At 40.2% G+C, this 22,309-nt stretch overlaps 1 protein-coding gene across 1 annotated transcript in view; it reads left to right on the forward strand.

Annotated features, from left to right (window-relative positions):
* The window catches only part of ADAM7 (ADAM metallopeptidase domain 7), a 67,400-nt gene extending 54,175 nt beyond the window's left edge, over positions 1 to 13,225 (forward strand). Inside the window, exons 18-22 of the mRNA XM_045853638.1 lie at positions 1,781 to 1,861; positions 2,983 to 3,061; positions 3,590 to 3,695; positions 4,002 to 4,101; positions 13,139 to 13,225. Of these exons, the coding sequence (XP_045709594.1) occupies positions 1,781 to 1,861; positions 2,983 to 3,061; positions 3,590 to 3,695; positions 4,002 to 4,101; positions 13,139 to 13,225 (453 nt within the window). The remainder of the gene's footprint in view (positions 1 to 1,780; positions 1,862 to 2,982; positions 3,062 to 3,589; positions 3,696 to 4,001; positions 4,102 to 13,138) is intronic.
* The last annotated feature ends 9,084 nt before the right edge of the window (positions 13,226 to 22,309 follow it).

Below are 22,309 nucleotides of genomic sequence, written 5' to 3' on the forward strand. Positions count from 1 at the left end.
ACAGGAGGGAAGGAAGGAAATTAGTCTGCTCTCTGACACAGAAGAATGGCTGTAAAACTCTGTAGTTATTTCTTTATTACACATACAACAATTTAAAAAATAAAAATAAGAAATATCTTGCTATTTCCATGTAGTAGAGATCTACATGGGTTTTAAACAAAGTTTCCCCATGTTCAGTCATGTAGAGTCATGTGCTGCGGAATAGTGTTTCGGTCATTGCCAGCCTGCATGTGCAGCGGTGGCCCCTGAGGTCGGAGTGGAACTGAGTGAGTTTCCTGTAGAAATGGAAGGGCAGGTGGTTCAGGAGAACTTTTCTCTGATGGAAGCTGTATCTGCGGGGCTTGGCAATAGATTCCCTGCCACTGACAGCACCTCAATTTTGAGTGCACAAACTGCATGGCAGCCCGTCACCACGGACCTGGTTCGGCACAGAGGAGCCCATCCCCTGTCCCCGCAGCACTGCACATCCGGAGGGCACTGCAGCCTTCCATCTGGCTTGCTTGGTGTCAGAGCACATGGCTGTAAGTTCCATGCTGAGAACCTAAGATCCTGTGCAAGGACACAGGTCCACAGGAAGTACCTGAATAAGTAATTTTTTCTTTAAATGTGATTTTTCCAGTTTATTATTTTTAATTTTTTTGTATTATTTTGTAACAGTCTCAGGTGTATAGCACAGTAATTGCACAATCATGTACTTTACAAAATGATCCCCTGATATTTCCAGTACCCACCGGGCCCCATGCATGGTTATTACAATATTACTGACTGTGATCCCTATACTGTACTTTTCATCCCCATGGCTATCCTGTAACTACCTTTACCTTTAACAAGTATTAAGTACCATTGCCCCTTTAGTAAAAAGCTTCCTGTGGTAGCCTGTTCCTATACTTTGAAATATTCTCAGATTGTAATGATGTGAAGCATGGATAAGTTTTACCTTGTCCATTAATTTAATGACAGATGGAGCCCTTTGTATCAGGTAGGATCAATAAAACCAACAATAAAATTCCAAAGTAAGGATATTAGGTCCTCAATTCTACACCTTCTCCATGTCAAACCAATCCTTTTCTTACGAATACCATAAAGTTCATTAACCTGACCACTCCTCCAGCGTCCAATAGCCAAAACCGCATCACCATGACTCTCCCGTATTCCTTCCTCTCTCCACCTTGGTTTCTTCTTCCTGCTGATCCTCAGGCTGCCTCTCACTCTCTCCCAACAGTCACTGAGAAGTACACCTATGCACATACAGTCAAGTAATCTTTCACAAAAGCACCAAGAATATACAGTGAGGAAAGCACAGTGTCTCTAATAAATGGCGGTGTGAATACTGGATCTCCACATACAAAAGAATGAAACTGGATACTTACCTTATGCCATGAACAAAATTAACTCAAAATGGATTAAAGACTTAAATGTAAGGGATGAAATAGTATAACACTTAGAAGAAAATGTAGGGGAAAAGCTCATTGACCTTGGTCTTAACAATGGTTTTCTGGATATGCATGACACCAAAAACAGATGCAGATTACATTTGAAGAATTAATAAGATATAGACATTTCAATGATTAAGGAGTTTGTGTATAACAATATTTATTCAAAAATTACAATATTAGAGTACATTATTTTCAATATAGAGTACATTGTTTTCAAAAGACCATCAAAGTTTTATAGAAAATTTCTTATTCCACAGAGGATTCTACACGGGACTTTTCACACTAAAAACTATGCAAGTTCTAAGAGCACGCCATTCCAATTTATCTTGGTTATATCATTCTAGGTGTGCAGCAATGGTGAATGTGTGAATATTGAAAAGATCTACAATTCAACCAATTGCTCCTCTGAGTGCAATGAAAATGCTGTAAGACTTGACTCCTCTTTAAATTAATGTCTTACCAGACATTTATTTACATAGAGCTTATTCCTGGCATGTGTGTATGTGCATGTGCACATGTATGTATGTATGTATGTAGGCATGCATAGTGAGTTTTAAATCAAATGTATGTTTGGGAACCATTTTTCACATATCATCAATAAAATTGATCCAAAGACACAAACCAGATATTACATATAGATATTGCCAGTATTGTAAGTATATGTTTTGTTATTAGACTGGTAATCAAGAAACCCAGTAATTTATGTACATATGAAGTTTTAACCTAAAGTTTGAAGTTGGATCTATCATAATATTACTTATAGTTAACTTACATCAACCCCAACATTTGCCTAAATATTTATAAAAAAACACAAAACATTACACATTTTTTACTCAATAATAGCAGTAACTAGTAGCCATGTGTGTGAGTAACAACTTTCTTAAGCTCAATTAATCAGGAACACTTACCTAGAATTACTTATATGTCAGGCACCCTTTCAAGTACTTTATGTACATATTAAATTTTAAAAGCTTCATTGCAACTTAAAAGGTGAATCCAATTCCTATGCCTACTTTTACAGATGGAGAACAAGTCACACTTAGTTGTTGTGGAAGGAAAAGCTGAGATTTAAACACAGAAAGAGTGTGTGTTCTTAACCATTCACAGTGCTCTTTGACGAACTGAGTGTTGCTCCATCACTTCTATCCCACGGTGATATCACCTCATTATTATTAGGCTTAGGGAGATAATAGTAGGCCTAGATAATAATAAGCTGTGATGTACTCAACCCTAGAAGGGACTGTTCCTTTACTAAAACCGATGCCTTCTGGTAAGATCACTCAAACCATCTTGTTTATCTGGTTTTGAATTTGTCTGAATCATTCTCTGGTTCAAAGGCCATCTTTAAAGGTGGTAGATTCTTGTATTTTGTTTGTGTATTTCTTTCCAAAATTGATTTTAGTGTGCAGTTTAGTTAACTGATTCATTAAAAGTTTGAATGTGTCTGTGTGTGTGGTGTAGAACTAGCTAACATCAAGCTAAGTGAAGTGCAAATACAGCTTCTGTCAGTCATTTGAGAAAATTACATGGTTGACTACTCTTCCAGGAGGATGGCAGCGACCTCGAGTGCCAGTGTGAGGAAGAAGAAGTATTTGTGGATTGGGAAGAGACCATAAATGTTACCAGTGAGCATCCTAGAATATACTGTCTTGCATATATCAAAGGCCTAGCCAGTGAAAAAACTTTAGTTCTTTTCTGAGTCTACTACATATATGTTGTGTTTCTGTATATATTTGTATGATCTTTTAAAATTATCTTGCACATATAAATACCAACATTTGAATTTACTTGCATTGCATTTTATAATTAATATACCTTTTCCTAGTTAAATTCCAATTAGGTATTCTAGGAGCCCATAGCTAAACAAAGCTTTTTCTATAGTCTATTAACAACTGATAATCAAAACTTTTCTGTTGATTGTGGTTCCCTTACACATAATGACACCTTAGGTGGAGTGCTAATTGTTAATATAGATGGTAATTTGTATAATATTTTGGCCTTTTACTTTATATTTTAAAAAATTGTGGGGAGGGGAAATCAAAGTCTTTTAAGAAAGGGAGAACCAGGGTTATAGCAGCTCAGTTAAATGTTAATATTCTACTATCCTAAAGCTGAAATCCTAGTTGAAGCTCAGTTTTTTTTCCCCATTCCAGATATCTCCATCCTGGTTGTTGTGCTTGTCCTGGGTATTATCGGTGTTGGGACTACTGCATTATTAATTCGTCACCAAAAATGTATTAAATTGAAGCAAGTTCAGAGGTAGGTCTGTATTTTCTATGTGTTGAAGAAGACCATGATTGAGAATATATTGGCTGTGGCCAGAAAGGATATTTGATAGGTATGAAGTATAACCTCTTATCAAAGACCAAGTAAGTGTAGCAATAAATCAAGTTCTCATCTTAATACTTATCTCAATGGTTTTTTAAATACTAATTTTGGTTGCTCCCTCATAGTTAATTGTTATAGAGTATAACCTGAGTATCAGTCTTTTAAGAACCTCCTGGATGGTTTAAGCCACAAGCTTCTCCCATATCTTGTGTCAGTATTTGGTTTTCTTCCTGACAGCCCTCCCCGAGATGTGCGGGGAGTTGAGAATAAAGGATACTTCAGCGATGAGCAGCAGACGAGGACTGAGCCAATCCTACCTGACATCCATCCCCTACATGTAAGGCAACTTAATTTGCAGTAGTTGGTTAATTAATAAAAAAGCAGTTGAATGTGTGTTTGAAGTGGAACCAACCCTAAAGTTAAATGAGGTTGGAGATGCAGAATGGTTTAACACGATTTCACACCATCAAGTACAGTCTACACATGGGGAAGGAGTAGATGGCAAGACTCAAGCAAACCAAGACACTACTTCAGATCAAACTACACTGGGTAAGTAAAATATTGCTCTGTGTGCCACTGGGAAAACTACAAACACAAACCATATTCTGGAACAAGAACAAGTCATAATAAATGTAAAAGAGTTGAGGTCATACAAAATGTGTTCTCAAAAATCATATTAAAAATCAGTAACAGAAAGATACTGGGAAAACCTCCAACTAAAAATTAGAAAAGTTTCAAGGAACCCATGGGCCAAAGAAAAAATGAAAAGATAAATTAGAAAGTATTTTAAACTATAAGAAAGTGAAACAGCATTTCAAAATGCATAGGGAACAGAGAAACCAGTGATTTAAGGGAAACATACAGCACTGACTGCTTGTGTTAGAAGATAAAGGGCAGATCAAATGCCTCAGCTTTCACTCTGAGAAACTAGAAGAAGTAAAACAAATAAAGAATCACTGTAAACAGGGAACAGGAAAAAATAAAGTATTAGATTGGTTACCAATGAAGCAGACAACAGAAAATCAATGAACACAAAGCCATTTTGTAGAGAAAAATTAATAAATCTTATAAACCTTCAGCTAGAGTGATCAGAAAAAAATAAGAGCACAGACTATCAGGAATCAGAAAGGTGACATCACAGGAGATTATGCACTTGTTAAATTAGAGGATAGCATGAAAAAGTATTATTTCAATATGACAGTGTAATGAGAGAGTAAACTTTTTGAAAGTTACAAATCACCAAGCTTCTTCATGAATAAGTAAACAACCTGAATAGTCATTTATCTATTTAGTAATTGAGTTTGTAGTAAAAACCTTTCCACAAAGAACACACTGTGCTCATATAGTTTTACTGGTGAATTCTACCAAATGTTTAACGATGAAATAATACCAATTCTATGTAAACTCTTCCAGAAAAAGAGAGAAAATGGATACTTCCCAAATGATTTCCCGAGGACAGTATTTCTCTTTTATCCTCCTAGACAAATTATTATAACAGAAAAACCTGCTTGCCAATACTTCTAATAAATATAGGTGCACAAGCTATTATTAAATGTTAGCCAATTAGCCCTGGCTGGCATAGCTCAGTGGATTGAGCGCGGGCTGCAAACCAAGCATCGCAGGTTCGATTCCCAGCCAGGGTACATGCCTGGGCTGCAGGCCGTGACCCCCAGCAACCACACATTGATGTTTCTCTCTCTCTCTCTATCTCCCTCCCTTCCCTCTCTAAAAATAAATAAATAAAAATCTTTAAAAAAATAAAAATAAAAAGTGCAGAATTTAGGTTTAAAAAAATGTTAGCCAATTAAATCTCACAATATACAAATGGGATAATGCATTGTGACTAGTTGGGGTTAATCCCCAGAATGCAAGGCTCACTTACCACTTAAAAAATCACCCAACCTAATTCATTGTATTATCAGACTAAAATAATACAATCATATGACCAGCTCAATAAAAGCAGGAAAAGCATTCAAAAAAGGTCTAATATCTATTCCTAATTAAACTCAGTAAGCTTGAAATATAAGGAAACTTACTCAGCCTGATAAAAGGTATCTACCAAGCAAACCTACAGCTACTGTCATAGTCACGGGTAAAAGACTGAGTGCTTTTCCTCTAAGATTAGGAACAAAGCAATGAAGTTCACTCCCACTATTTATGTCCAACATTTCACTTGAGATTAGAGCCATTACAACAAGGAAAAAATTGTAAAGAAAAAGTAACCTCTTTTGACTTACAGAAGATGCAGTCATCTACAGAAAAATCCTATCATGAAAAAAGTAAATTTAGTAAGACTTCAGGATACAAATCAGTATATAAAAATCTGTTCTGTTTCCATATGCAAGCAAAGAACAATCCAAGAAAAACAAATGAAATAACAAAATAGCATTTACAATAGCATGAAAATGTGAAATACTTCAGGATAAATCTGACAAAATTGTAAGCCTAAACACAGAAACTAAGAAACTAAGAAACACTTTTGAGAAAAATTAAAAACAAACATAAATGGAGTAAAATACATGTTTATGAGTCAAAAGGCTGACTATGGTTGGGTTGCCAGTTCTCCACAAATTGATTTTTCTTTTGGTTCAAAACAATGCTAATTAATATCAGGAGAATTTTTTGTAAAACAAATAAATAAATTTAGCAAAGTTATAGGGTAAAAACAATAAACAAAAAATAATTATATTTTATAGACTAGCAAAAAATGGGAAAATAAAATCTAAAATATAATGTGAAATACTATCAAAATATGAAATATTTAGGATAAATATGACAAAATATAAACCAGAGCTTCACATGGAAGGTGGTAATACAATGCTAAGAAAACCTTTCAGAGACCTAAATAAGGAGGTACAGAGAGTCACATATATATGGCCTGCTGAGTTTTTACAAAGGCGCAAAGGCAATTCAGCAGAGAAAGAACAGCCTTTTCACAAGTGGTGACAGCACAGTTGGATATCCACACATACAAAGCTTAACTTTGATCTATTCCTCAAACAATAGATAAAATTATTCAAAGAGCAATATATGCATGAGTATATGTATATTTTTCTTATAAAATTTTAAATTAAAACAGGACTAAATTATAAGGTTGAGAGATAAATATTTGGGGCTGAAAATATAATGGCATTCAGAGAAAAGTCATTATTTTAAATAAGGAAAGTGACTAATTTGGGGGCATAATGATAGGAAACTTGAAGTAGCAGTTTCAGTTCTTAACCAATGCAGTGATTACACGGATATCCACCTAAAATAGTTCATGAAGCCAGGAATCTGTTCTGTGTGTGTGTTGTTTTATCTGTGTTATATTTTCCCGTGAACTGATTAAAAGTAAATAAAGGGTAACAATAGCCATTCCCAGTGGGAGATTGGCAGTGAAACTGCTCACACACAGCAAACGAAAATGTAAATGGTCTAAACAACGTGGGGAAGCGGGTGCATGTTTTAGAACCGATCGTACACATGGCCATGACCCAGCTGTTCCTGTCGCAGGTGTAACCCAGCAGAAATGTGTTCACATGGACACTGGAGACATTTACAGTCATGATCTCAGATATTCATGCAATGGAACACTAAAGACTAAGAATAAAAAATGAAGTACCGATACCTACAACAACACAGAGAAATCTCACAGACTGTTAGGCCAGACACCAGATTCACAAGGAAACTGTTTGATTCAACTGATATCAAGTTCAAGAACTGGCATCACTAATCTGTGGCATTAGAAGTCAGAGTATTGGTGACAACTGGTGAAGGGATGCTCTTCAGTGCAGGAGATAAAGCTTTATTTTTGGATCTGGATGGAGGTTGGCCACACAGAGTTACTCACTTGTGAAAATTCATCCACCTCTACACTTAGTACTTGTGCATTTTGTGTATATTTTGCACTAAAGGAAAGGCTTATTAAAATAACTACATATATATGTGTATACATATATATGTAATATATAGTCTTAGCAATATGTGAAGACCTAAGAAATAAACTGACAACCTCTACAGGTAGTGGCTTGTTTAGTGCCTTTAACAACAACTGTGTTTGCCAGTGCATTCAACTCACAAAAAAAGCAAAAACAAACAAACACCTGTGAGTACAGATTAAGAAGTTATAAAGGCATTTTTAAATTCCTCAAAAAAGGATATATTTATTGATCAGAGAGAAAGAGAGAAAAATATCGAACCACTGCCTCCCATATGCGCCCTGACTGGAGACTGAACCTGTGGCCCAGGTATATGCCCTAACTGGGAGTCAAACCCACAACCTTTTGCTGTATGGGACAATGCCCCAACCAACTGAGCCACCTGGCCAGGAATAAAGGCATTTCTTTAATAAAAAATAATTAATGAAAAAAGCATTCTTGATAAGATTATACTCATGAAACTAGCTGTGGCTGGTGTGGTTCAACTGGTTGAGCACTGGCCTGTGAAGCAAAAGGTTGCTGATTTGATTTCCAGTGAGGGCATTTGCCTAGGTTGCTGGCCAGGTCCCCAGTAGGGGGCGCACAAGAGGCAAACACACATTGATGTTTCTCTCCCTTTCTCCCTCTCTTCCCCTCTCTCTAAAAATAACTAATAAAAGACTATACCCATGAAACTACATAATGGGACTGTCTTGGAGGGAGTATATGCCTTATATTTTAAGGCAAACTATCAACTAATCATCACCAGGTGTGAATGTCAGTGAAAACATAATGGTGCTAGTATTTTAAATTAGGAGGCTTGAGGGTTCACAGTGGTCTGGTTACACAGCTACAGAGGTTTGGGGGGCTTTGCCCCAACCCTTCCTGTCCCATGAGCCCTGTGTTTCCTTCCTGCACAGTAATGTGGAGCATGCTGCCACCCTGCCCCCAGGAGCATGTCTGACTGTAGAGCAGAAATGCTTCTACTGACCCTCATTCGAATATTTAGGGACAGATAGGTCATCTTTCTCCAATTATATGATGGTTTGTTATTTTTATCCATGTATTCTTTTTATTATGCCAGTGGTGACCCAAAGGTGATGAGAATAAGTCTTGTGTCTAATTGAATAGGTGGAAAATATCATGTGATCATGTTTTAAGCTTATACTACAATTTTGTGAGATGAAATCATATGTCAATGTCATATAACTGCCTGAGGTTTAAATAAGAAAGTGTATGTAAATGTACTTAGCACAGTTCTTGGTATATATTTTTAGCACTTAATGTGTGTTTATTATCAGCCATGCATCATGTGCTATTGCAGTACTTTCATAATTACAGTTTCCTTAAATTAATATGCAAAGTAGGTGCACTCCCACAGAAGCGAGTAGGGGAAGGTGTCCTGAGCATGTAACCAGTGAGTGATAGAAGCCAAGGAGAAGTTCAAATAGAACCGGGACATATGGTTACTTTCTAGAATGTGAGCTTCTGAAGGACCTTTGGCTTTACAGTTAAATGAGGAACTTAATAAATATTTGTTTAGCATATGAATAAACTTACTACTAATGGTGTATATACCATAATATGTTATAAATGTAGATCATATAGGAGAGTTGGGGCTCTCAAATCTCATGTTTAGGCTTGTCATATTATTTGTCATAAAATTATAAACATAATAATAATTTAGTCTGTGCTTGGCTGACACAATATTTACTCATCAAAAACCAGTTCTCAGCAAAATTGTTTGGGAACAGTGTGTCTTTGGTGTCCTTTCCCAGTTGCATTAATGGTGCTTGGTTACATTTCTGTCTGACACCAATGCCTCTGCTTGGTCCTGTTTCCACTGGAACATGCTTTCTGGTTATATTACCATCCACTGGTGGTGACAGAAAGCACTTTACAGGGGCGACCTCAGTCAGGCGCATCTGCGTTACCATATTAAGTTCCCAAGACCCTTGAAGACCCTCAAGGTGCAAAGGGATAGAATTGCTTGTGGAGCTACAGGTCCCCAGCCAGTTACAGACACTAAAATTCAGAGACTTCTGTCCAAGATGGAGGCATAGGTAGACACACTGTGCCTCCTTGCACAACCAAAATAAGGACAACAAAAATTTAAAAAGAAAATAACAACCAGAACTGACAGAAAATTGATCTGTATGGAAGTCTGACAACCAAGGAGTTAAAATAGACACATTCATCTAGACTGGTGGGTGGGGCGGAGTTGGACAGCCAGGCAAAGAGGGGCTGCAGCACAAAAAGCAGTGGCACTGGGCATGTAAGATGGAAGCAGGTGGATCCTGGACACAGGGTGGCAATGGGCAGACCCAGAGAGGCGGCAATTGTGAAGCGAGGCATGATGTGCAAGGTTTGCTGGCTGACCAGGCAGTCCCACATTTTCATGCAAATAAACCAGCTGAGGCGGGGGAGCAAGACAGACTTTGCAACCCAGGGTCCAAGCACCAGGAAATAAAGCCTCAAGGCACTGACTGGGGACACCTGTGGGGGTTGAGGCGGCAGGAGAGACTCCCAGCCTCATGGGAGAGTTTATTGGAGAGACCCACAGGGTCCTAGAATGTACACAAGCCCACCCACATGGGAATCAGCACCAGAAAGGCCCAGTTTTCTTGGGGAAAGCAGCAGAAGGGATTGAAATCCAACAGAGAGTGGAGCAAGCGCCATTGTTCCCTCTCAGACTCTGCCCCCTCATACAGTGTCACAACCCAAGTGACTGGGGTGCCCTGCCCTGGTGAACACCTAAGTCTCCACCCCTCATATGTAACAGGAGTGACAAGACAAAAAAAATAGCCCAAATGGAAGAATAGATAAAAGCTCCAGAGTAAATACAACTGAGCAACCAAGAGATAGCCAACCTATCAGATGTACAGTTCAAAGCACTGGTGATCAGGATGCTCATAGAATTAGTTGAATTTGGTTGCAAATTTAATAAAAAATGAACGCTATGCTAAGTGAAATGAAGGAAAATGCACAGGGAACCAATAGTGATGGGAAGAAAACTGTGACTCAAATCAATGGAGTGGACCAGAAGGAAGAAAAAAACAACCACACAGAAAAGAATGAAGAAACAAGAATTCAAAAAAATGAGGAGAGGCTTAGGGACCTCCAGGACATTGTTAAATTATAGGAGTACCAGAAGGGGAAGAGGAAGAACAACAAGTGGAAAAGTTATTTGAACAAATAATAAAAAAGAACTTCCCCAATCTAGCAAAGGAAATAGATTTCCAGGAAGTCCAAGAAGCTCAGAGAGTCCCAGGGAAATTGGACCCAAGGAGGAACACACCAAGGCACGTCATCATTACATTAGCCAAGGTTAAAATGAAGGAGAGAATCCTAGAAGCAGCAAGAGATAATGGGACAGCTACCTACAAAGGAGTTCCTATCAGACTGTTAGCTGATTTCTCAAAAGAGACCTTACAGGCAAGAAGGGGCTGGAAGGAAGTATTCCAAGTCATGAAAGGCAAGGACCTACATCCCAGATTGCTCTATCCAGAAAAGCTTTCATTTAGAATGGAAAGGCAGATAAAGTACTTCTCAGATAAGGTCAAGTTAAAGGAGTTCATTATCACCAAGTCCTTTTTTTATGAAATGTTAAACAGATTTATCTAAGAAAAAGAAGATTAAAACTATGAACAGTAAAGTGACAGCAAACTCACAATTATTAACAACCACACCTAAAACAAAAACAAACTAAGCAAACAATTAGAACAGGAACAGCCCCACACAAATGGAGATCACATGGAGGGTTATCAACAGGGGAGTGAGAGGAGGAGAGAGGGGGAAAAGGTACAGAGAATAAGTAGCATAGATGGTAGGTAGGAAAGAGACAGGGGGAGGGCAAGAATAGTATGGGAAATGTAGAAGCTAAAGAACTTATGACATACGGATATGAACTAAAGCAGGGGAATGTGGGTGGGAGAGGGTGTGCAGGGTAGAGGGGAATGAAGGGGGGGAGTGGGACAACTGTAATAGCATAACCAATAAAATATGTTTGCAAAAAGACACTAAGATTCAGGGGCTAACAGACTTGCCTTGTGCAACTCACAGCATGATTCATAAAGAAGCTTTCGCTCCTCTCCTACATGAGTCTAAGGTCTAAGACTCAGCTGTTACAAGAGAACAACCTAGGGGAGAGGATTGTTCCCATGTATTTTAATATTTGTACATTTACTAGAGCTGTCCCAAAGATGGCTGGAAAATGCATTTCATGGGATCGGGAAAGAGTCATACTTGCTTGAACACTAATTGCAGGTTCATAGTGTCATTTTTCACAGAGAAGAACTGCGGAGTCTTTGGAGAGACTTCCAGCCAGTTCTTCCAGTCCTCGCTGCATCACACTGGTGGAGTCCCTTGCCTCTGTTCTGTTGGTTGTGCCAGTTGGTTCATTTCAGTAATAATTTTGATGGCACTTAAGCATTCACTGGTTCCTTGAAATGATCCAATAATATCAGTCTCCAATTTGAGGCAGAAACGGAGCACTTTTCACTCCTTAGCAGGGCTGGGATTTGGACAAGAGGAGCCCAGTGGCTTATGCAAGGACACGATCAGATGCTGTCTTTATTTAAAATATTGACGTTGTATCCATGATGAATTCTTGGAAATTAGCTTTATACTATTACCACAATGACTGAGTCTGAATGTGCCTTTTTTCAGTGTTGCTCCTGAGCTGAATGCCTCGCTCACCTCACCCTTGTCCTGGCCCTGGGTCTCAGGGGTCAACACCCAGTGATGGTTTCCAAGGAGGCCTTAATGGGCCCAGGGACTCCCCCTGACAGAGGAGATGTATTCTCTGATCAGTACTGACAAGGGAGAAGCAAATTAGCCAAGAGAGCACACCCATGCATTAGAAACTGGGCCAAAAAAGAGATACAGGATCTCTGGGATCAACCGAAATGCTACAGTCTCTTATGTCGACATCCGTATTCTCAAGGTCAGAGTAGGGTAGTTCTTACTCAGAACTGGGTGCTAAAAGCATCACGACTCTCAACTGCGTATTTTTAAAATTAGAAATTATCATCACATTGTCTTTCTTTGTGGCTAAAAGGGTGTGATTAAGATAGCTTTCAGCCTGTGCTTCCAAAGACTCTGCCTATCACAGGAGAGGGTCTCAAGAGATGCCACACACTCAGCCAGCACAGTCTACTTCCATGGGTGGTTTTCCTGCAATTTCAACAGATAGGCTTTTTGAGTGAAAGCTCTAGCACTTGAAAAATGTTTGGAAATCTCTTACCAAATATATGGTTGGAGACTCTCACAAAGCTTACAAGGAAAAACGGTTTCTGATAAGACTTCCCTTAACCAGAACCATATCCCCACCCTATCCCATAGGAATTTATAGCCTGTCTTAGATTTTTCATGAATCAGGAAGAGGTTGTCTGCATGTGTCTGTGCTCATGTGCATGTGTGTCTATGTGTGATAGCTGGTGTGGTTCCTGATACAAGGACATTTACTTACTATAGAAACCTGCAATTAGAGAGCAAAGAGGACTCACAGATTCTGTGGCAGGTGGTCCCTCCCCGTTATCACCACCATTGTTCAGATGCTAGCATCCTTCTGTGTTCTTTGGGGCATCTTCATTGATTGGCTGGGGATATCCTCTACTCTAATCAAAAGAGTAGGATTGTTGAAATGTTTTTCCCTGATGTGCTAAAGTTTCTAACAGACAATCCAGCTGAGTGTGTTTTAATTTAAGAGTTTCCAACCCAACCAAAGAATTGAGCTAGAATTCAACAGGGTCAGTGCCAATACCATTTAGAAACAACAAAGAAAATGAAACTTCTCTCTCAAATTTTTTCTTGGCCAGAGTGTACACACCAATGGGTTCTTGTGAAGTGTTTTAAAGGACATAATAGTCCTGGTAATGACAGAAAAGGTATTACTGGTGCCGATTTTTTTCGTAATTGCTTTATCAAAAGTTTTCACTTACCAAACCAGTAAATGACTATATCTGAGGAATTATTTCGCTTTTGAATATTTATGTCTGTGTTTGAAAATTTATCAAAAATATGACTTGTGCCAAAGAGAGGCAAGATTAGGACTGTTTGGCTACATCTCAGAGTTTTTGTTTCCTTTCTTTCTTTCATTTGTTCAAAGATTTTTGTTGAGCTCCTACAATTGCTGAGCTCCTGCAATGTGCTGGGTTAATATGCAGCTTTCCCCACAACGTGCTCTGACAGGAAGTCCTGCCCAATGCACTGCTGTTGTTGGAATGGAGAAGCCCTACTGCTTCACAATGATGTCTGTCTCATACCAGAGAGTGAAGAGCGACACTCCTAGTGCAAACAAAGTGGCCTCCTATAATGAAAAACTAAATGATTCTTTTTTCCTTTGTGACAGGCTTGTTTGTTTTACAATAACTGCTTAATTGGCCTTGGCTAAGGAGAGCCAAGTACAGCAGAATCCAAAAAAGTTATTATAATTAGTAGATATAAATAAGTAACTGAAATAGAACATGTTTATAGATTTTACCAAAAACAACTCATTTTTTAACCACATGTTTCTGTTTAGAATTTGAAATTGGATACCCAGAATGGCCGCACAAGGCTGAGCTGAAGCTCCTGGATGCAAGACCTTCACAGCACTCCCTCAGTGTGTGTTACACGGATCTGGGTAGTTTTTCAAGTGTTCTTTGTCTGAACAGAAAATGTGGAAGACAGACAACTTCTTTCTGTCATATTTGCCTGTAGATTTCCTAGCCTGTAGTGTAGACACACTATAAAAATTATATTTTTCAAATCCTCTTTAGCTTAATACAAAACAAAGTCTCTTTGCTCTGGTATTTTCCTATAAAATGTTAGTCTAGACTCAAAAAAGAGTCAAAATCTTGAGGATAATAAATTACACTCTGAGTCCAAGAAGCACAAAACACTGTTTATAAAATTTATTTCCTTGGGAACATAGAAGTAACTACTTATCTTAATTTGAACATGACATGATTACCACTAATTCTGGTTTAAATGAAATTCTCTCCTACAGAAATGCTGAGAAATTCAGTGCAGGAAGGCATTGATTCCACTAGGTAATTAAAAGTAGATGACTGTTTTACTTGTTTCCTGTCAGGAAGGAGGCAGAATAGTCACCCTAATTGCAGAGCAGTTCTTAAAATTCTGTTGGCAGCAGTAGGGGACTTGAAATGTTCCTGGTGAGTTCTCAATTTCTAGAATGTAATTCTAAGTTCCCAAATCTTTAGAATTCCTTAAGAACCTGATGGAGAAGTCACAGAGTTACAAGAATTTCAGAGAATGAACTCCAGCAGAGAAGAAATATGATTCCCATGAAGGGCTGCAAGATCCTTATAATTTATAGATTTGAGTGTTTCACACGGGACCCCTGTGCTGTCTGCACCGGCCCTGAGAGTTGGTTATGTGAGTGGAGTGTCCTGGGTGTGATTTTGGCTACTTCTTACACTGAGGCTTCTCAGCGTGTTCTCTCGTGCTCCCTGCTTTCTTTCTGTTAACTGTTAAAAGCATCTGCCATTATATTTTTTATTCAATGAAATAAAGCTTTCAAGTGCTAAATGCAAATTTTATGATTCAATTAAATAAAAGCTGCAAATCAAGGAAGAAGGTTGGCCATTGGTGAGATTCTTGTTGCTCTCCTGACCGGTTAAAGAGAAGGAGTGAGCTGGGACAGCAGTGACTCAGCACTTCAGACCCAGGCGGCACCACAAGTGTCTGTTGTTCTGATAAACACCATCCCTTTTAGAAAGAACATTGATAAATGTGTACTTAAAGCAGAAGATGCAAATTTAAATATTTTATGTAAATTTATGAAAAAAGAGAAATTCCATATAAAATATAAAACCTTGCATATACTAGCAAACACTAATCCTCTGATTACCAAAGTGAAGGGACAGTCACATATTTGTATTCACCTGAACAACACTATGGCGATGAGCAGTATACATTTTGGTGATATGATATCCCTCCTGTAAAGGGATACTCTTCTTGATTTGTTATTGTTCTATGACTGTCCTTCCAGAGAACTCACCATCACCAGCCACTTCCTCTGCTTTGAACTCCACATTCCCTGAACTATTCATTTTAGTGATTTTCTCCAAATTTCTCCTCTCCCTCCAATTATGAATATGTCTGCTACCCCAAATCGCCCTGCCTCATTGCTCCCTGCCCAGATAATCACTCTAAAGTCCTAACCTGTTTCCCCCTCTTCTGAGAGCTAAAGCCCTCTTCTGTTTTAGGTAGTGTTCTTTATGCTTGCCAATACTCCGTCTCCTAGCCCTTCGAGGTGTTACCTGCATGCTGCTCAAATGCTGCCACAATGCACTCTGTTTCTCAGGAACCTCCTCCTTCTGATACGTGTACAGCAGGGGAGTCCAACCGCGGGTCCCCCAGCTACATGCGGCCCAGGACAGCTATGAATGAGGCCCAACACAAAATCGTAAATTTACTTAAAATGTTACCTGGTTTTACTTCTGAGTTTTATACAAAATTTTATTACTTAGATATGTACATTTTCTATATCAGTGATCACAATCTCGGGACCTGCTTGACGATTTTTAAAGGTTATCAAAAGGCCTGCTGCATAATTAGGGTTATTATGTGAGGACTTCATTGCTTATTGGTGGTGGTGGATATCACAAAAATTATGCAGGGGCTTTTTTTTTAGCTCATCAGCATTTGTTAGTGTTTGTGTATTTAATGTGGGGCCCAAGACAACTCTTCTTCTTCCATTGCGGCCCAGAGATGCCAAAAGGTTGGACACCCCTGGTCTGCAGGGGTGAAGCCCCTTCAACCTTCTCCCTGTTATTCAGTGGTCCCCTTGGAGGCCCCATTCTGTCCCTGGTTATGAGCCTGTTATGATTTTATAGTCTTACTGTTTCTGGTTCTTGCCACCTTCAGGGCTTTGAATTCTTTCCCTGGAACCCAAAGCTATGGACAGGACTCCTGCTGTGCGTGGATGGATCTGCTAGGCCTGCAGTCTAAGTCCACTGTCTTCCTCCTCAGTCCCAGGAGCCGCTGGCTGCCCTGCCTGTGCACAGCTCGAGAACCCTTCCTGACACTGGTTTTTGCCTAAACTTAAACTAGACTGAACCTCTGACAACCTTGGGATGTGGTGTCTCAGGGTCCTAGGCTAAACTCTGCAGCTGGGCCATGTACTCTTTGCCTTGGACAGAGGTGGATTTATCTGGAACCTAAGAGAGCTTGAGCTTCAGGGCCCATGACATATACTGCCTTCTCCAAGACTTTTAATCTAGTTTTATGTCTGTATTTTTTAAAGGTATTCATTGAGCTAGATTAGGGTTGGGGAGGAAGAATTCAAATGATTAATCAGCATAAGTGCCTATAGGAAAGAAATAGGACAAAGATGCATCTTTGTTAGGCTGAAGTTGCAGTCTCAGCAACAACGATGAGGCTCGGACCATCTCAAAGCAGAATGGGGGCAGGGGCATTTGGGAAGGAGAGGAAGGTGGCAGGTTTGACCAGCAACCCCCACCCCCACCTGCTGACCTGAAAAAGGCCTTCGGGGGCATGAGTACCCAGGAGCATCACACAGAGTGAAGTCCCAGATAAGCAAAAATGGAGCGAGCTTCCCATGCACTCCCCACCCTCCATGCAGATCAGTGGCTGAGGGCAGAACGTTTACTAGCTCAGGGAGTTTGAACAAAACTTCTGCTCAGGTCCCTGGCCACTGAGTGATGCAGATCTAGGGCAACCCACAGAAAAACAACCTGAAATATAGAAATACGAAGTAAAACCTGAGCAGAGCCTCAGCTGTACATTTCAGGGGGCAGAGGGTGGACAAGATGTGCAGTTGTTCAGGCAAGTCATTTAAAAAACATTCCGAAAAAGAAATCAGAATCCATATTTATTACTATGTATATTACAGAAATGCTACTGCATCAAGGAAGATCAAGTGTGTTTTTACCTCAGTTCTGCCAGGAATGCAGTGACGGTGATCAAAAGAAAACAAAACCACATTCCCAGCAGAGCACCAGTTACTGTCAAACATCGACCATCTGCACATACCCACTTGGCCTTTTTCTTGAGGCATCTGTCGTCATAGTTGTGGAATTATACAAAGTACGTTGAATGCCCTAAAACTGGGTAGTCATAATCTAAAGAAAGTTTATCATTTCCTTATTAGCATGTGAATGTACCTGACAACCCATCACAAAGTTCTTGCAATGGACACTAGGTGGCAATCTATCAAACTAAATCTGTGAGCTAGAAAATTCCATGATTTCATCTCTTTGTGGGACATCCCTATGCCTTCAGAATTTTGACTTTAAATCAACTTACTAAGAAATTTGTTAAATTCTGTTCCTGGTTGTTAAAGATGTAACTCTGGGGGAATTTTGCCACACGCCACTTCCTTCTCCACCCAGGTTGTGTGTGTGACTCGAACACAGAGATGGGCCATGCTCCTAAACAGAAGCAGGGCTGGGCTTGTACCTGAAAGCTTTGAATGAGATTTTCAATTGGAAAGATAAATGCTACTTACTTTCATTTCTGAATTCCAGTCTTCTAACTCAACTTGACTTGTCAGTGGCCCTTGAACAACCCAGCCTTCTGAACACTACTGTGGGTGTGGTTTTTGTTGTTGTTTTTAATTTTACATTATCTACTTATCCATGTTTTTTTTTGAAGACCAGCAAATTGGCCAGTGCCACTATGGACTGAAGAGCTCCCCATCCCAGTGGGGACACATAATGGCTAGTAAACGTCAGGAAAAGCCTCAGCCTGTGTGACTTACATGACTTTGTGATGGGCCATTGACAACAACTGATGTCTCCCCTGGAATCATTACGGAGGAGTGAGAAATATCAATTAGACCCCTGAGCTTATTGGAAACTTCCTGATCACTTTTTAACTGAAGGTCAGGCTTTCAGGAAATTCAAGAGCTGAAGGTAGGGAAGTGGCTGTGTCCTGGCCTTGACAGAATCCATTAACATCTTTCCCCAGGAAAAGCTGTGACCATGAGCTGTATGTAATGGGTATTGATTGCTCAGAAAAGAAGATACACATAACATTAAGCCCCAGGGGGTTCTGGGGATAAAAGACATAGCAAAGGGGCCTTCGGGATCACAGGAGTGCTAGTTGGGAAGCAATATGTCAGAGCTGCCTCATGGAGTCTTAGGTCAGTGAACTTAGAGGTCAGTGCTTCTTGCTCAAGGACACCAGTAATTTGCTGCAAAGAGAGCAAATACAGCATTTATTGAGCACACGCTATTTGTCAGGCACTATTCTAAGCACTTCATATGTATTATTTCATTTAACTTAAAGCAACTCTATGGATTAACTACTATTGTCATCTTCATTTTACAGTGTGAGAAAATCAAAGCCAAAGTCAAGTAATTTGCCAGAAGAGATAGCCAATTAAGTAGTATAGTCAGAATATCAACCCAGGAAGTCTAACTCCAAAGAATACACTTTCAATCCCCACCACACTACTGGTGTATATATCATTTTGTTTAGGAAAAGTCACGGACCTTCAGACTTATGTAAGAGAAATTAATATATCTCACTCCCACTCTCATTTTCCACCCACCAAACGCCCCAGCCTTCTCAGTCACAGACACAACCACGCACGGATTTATGCAGCAAAGAAGGGAAAAGGAAGCCAGGCAGCAGTCACCTGTCATTTCAACCAGACCCTGGCTGAGATGCTGGTGATTAAGGTGGAGCTGTATTGGAGATACACTTGAGACCATTAACACTTTTTACTGCTCTCCTGGCCCCCTCCTAGGGGGCGCTAGTGTCCCTGAAATAGTTCTGGGTTTTACAACTTTAAGTCATGAAAGATGCTTTCTCAATAGAGCTGGGCTCTGCCTGAGAGATGGTTTAGTTCAGTTTAGCATGCTTGGAAAGGCTCTCTGTTGCTGCCTCCACTGTTTGTGTGCAGAGAAGGAAAACCAGTGCAGTTATTCACACTTGGCAGTAGCCAGGGGACAAGGGGATGACAGAGGTCAATAAAGGGGTAGAGGTTAGGTGACACCTTCTTTGCTTTAGTAAAGTGAAGAATTCACCAGATGAGTGGGCACTAGAGCACCTAGGGAAAGAGAGAGTGTCTGCCCTGGACCCTTCAGACTCCAGACACCTGCCAGACCTTCCCACATTTCCCATGTGCTGCCCACTGCAATGCTCAGTAACAGGTATTTTACAGATGAGGAAAGTGAGGATAAGAGGTGCCCAGACATACAGCTATAAAGAGCAAAACAAAACTAGGAGCGTAGGCCTCAGACCAAAGCTGCAATCTGGACTGATACCCACTCCACTCCGGAGGCTGGCCTGTCAGGCACCGATGTGCCAGTGACAGCACAGGTGACCGCTGGCTGACCTTAGCTTACTTTTGGGAAGAGTGACTTTGATCTAGAAAGGGTCTGGTCAGCAAAGGGCAGTGGGTGAGTCAACATTTTTGTCATAAAGTGGTAGGGTGTTCATTTTACTTCACATCATCTCCAGGTTCTTCAAAGTAATGATTAGAGGGAAGAACATGTTGAAATTCTTCCCTCTGTTGGTCTACTATCATTTTAACAGGAATCAAACAGTAATCACCAGATATAAAAGTACACATTATTTTAAACAAACCCTCCAACATTTAAAATCATTCTCACCCTGTACTTAAACTACTCTTTTTCTCTCATGCGATCAGCATCAGCCTCTGGATACAGAAGTTTGGGATAGTGACCCAGGGAGAACGGCATGAAACTAACAACCTAAAGCTCTGACTCAGGGACATGCCTCTCCTGGTCCACCTGAGAGAATAGCTGGAGATTAATTTGATCTTCTCCTAAATGTGTCCGGTGCTCTCACTGAAGAAGGACACAGTTTAAAATAGCAGTAGCTACTGCAGTCTTTAGACTGGCTAGGGGAAGAAGAAATCATCTAAGTAGCACACTGAGCAAATTTGATGCCTGAATGCTGAGGCACTGCCAAGCAACTCAGGAGAAAGATAAATCAATGCATCCCATCTTGTTAATGCTGCCCTGATAGTTTACCAGGTTCCCATGCTGAAAATATCACCAGCTGGACTCACTCCATAGCCCACCTTCAGGAATGAACTATCAGGCACAAGCCCAGCCCAACGCCCTACACCTCCCTGGGTTCATCGGCCTCTTCAAACAAGAAAGCTTCAGACTCAGAAGAAAGGTAAAATGACAGGCTACACAGTGTCGTTTGTGAGATCACAGCACAGCCGAAGTCATGATCTTCTTACTGCCTTCCTCACTCTTCTCCTCTAGGTGACTTTCTTAAAAGCAACGAACAAAAACTAGAGACAGAATAATCATACTTGTAGATTTCAGGGAGAAATTGGCATGAAAATACCAAAATACATAAATATAGATTGATACCACTTAGGTTCTACTTGGTTAATTATTCATTTACTTTGGTATTTTTTTCTGTTATTGATTCTAGAGGGATGGGGAAGGGAAGAGAGGGAGAGAAACATCGACGTGAAAGAGAAACATTGATCTTGCATGCCCCTGAACTGGGGACCGAACCCTGGCATGTGACCTGACCAGGAATGGAACCCACATCATTTTGGTTTTCAGGACAACGCCCAACCAACTGAGCCACATGGGCCAGGGCATTCACTTCTTTATTCATCCTGTACTCAAGGTATATGATAGGTACATGAAAATATGCAGGTATATAAAGCTCTGCCCTAAGAAACCTAAGTCTCATGGGAAAGCAAAACAGGCTCCTATATGAATGGTCATAAAATAATGGGATGAATGGCACAAAGGAAATTTTTAATACATGTGCTAAGGTTTGCCGAGCAGAGAATTAATATCCCAGGGAGTATGCCTACCAGAGTTTCGTGGTCCATTCCTAGTGAGTAGCTAACGGTGTAGCTAAACTGGGAGGTGTATGTGAAAGTGTGGCGTGAGGGCTGGTCGCAGGTAGGCTGCGTGGGGTATCCTGAGCTGTTTATCTTAAAGGCATTTAAGTGAATATAACACTTGACATGAGAGTAACATGATCAAACTAGTGTTTTCTGTCCAGGTTGGAAGTTATTAAACTTGAGAGAGACCAGAGATGGTAGAAACAGAGAGAAGCAGACAGCTTCACGAAGCTTTTTATTACATAGTGTGGGGACAGGGATGAGGTACAGGGAAAGTTTAAATTGGCCTTAGGTTTTCGTTCATGTAGATGAGGCTTCATCGGTCCCTTCACCAATGAAGAGAATGTATTCGTGGATGAGCAACAACCACCACCTGCCCTTTGAAACGTGTGCTCCACCCCATGCACCACTCTGACTGGCCAACCTCTACCTGCCCTGGGGTTGGGGGCACTGGGATCAAAGGTGTGTTTTTCTGTTGGGCTGACTTTTAACTTAAGCATGAACCCAGCTCAGCAGATTGCTGCTCTGTGACTTGGGGTGAGAGTCTCCCTACCAGGGCATTAGCTTTCTTGAGGATTGTAGCCAGTTCCTCATGGGGAAGGACCCCCTTTCCAGGTGTCTCAGCAGTTGCTGGGCTGGTGCATGGGAAAAGAAGAAAGAATGTAAGTGGGGAGGCAGATTAGGCTGGACGTTGTAATGAGTTACCTTTTAGGCATTTTTTTGGCTGACATGTAAATAAGTACAGTGAATTACCACGGTCATAGAAGCAGATTGGGTGAAATTATTCAGAAAAGTTTTCCTTAAAAATGTCACTTTAAAATATC

The sequence above is a fragment of the Phyllostomus hastatus genome, unplaced genomic scaffold (assembly GCF_019186645.2).
Source record: "Phyllostomus hastatus isolate PE091 unplaced genomic scaffold, TTU_PhHast_1.1 phas_contig_98, whole genome shotgun sequence".
Lineage (NCBI taxonomy): Eukaryota > Metazoa > Chordata > Mammalia > Chiroptera > Phyllostomidae > Phyllostomus > Phyllostomus hastatus.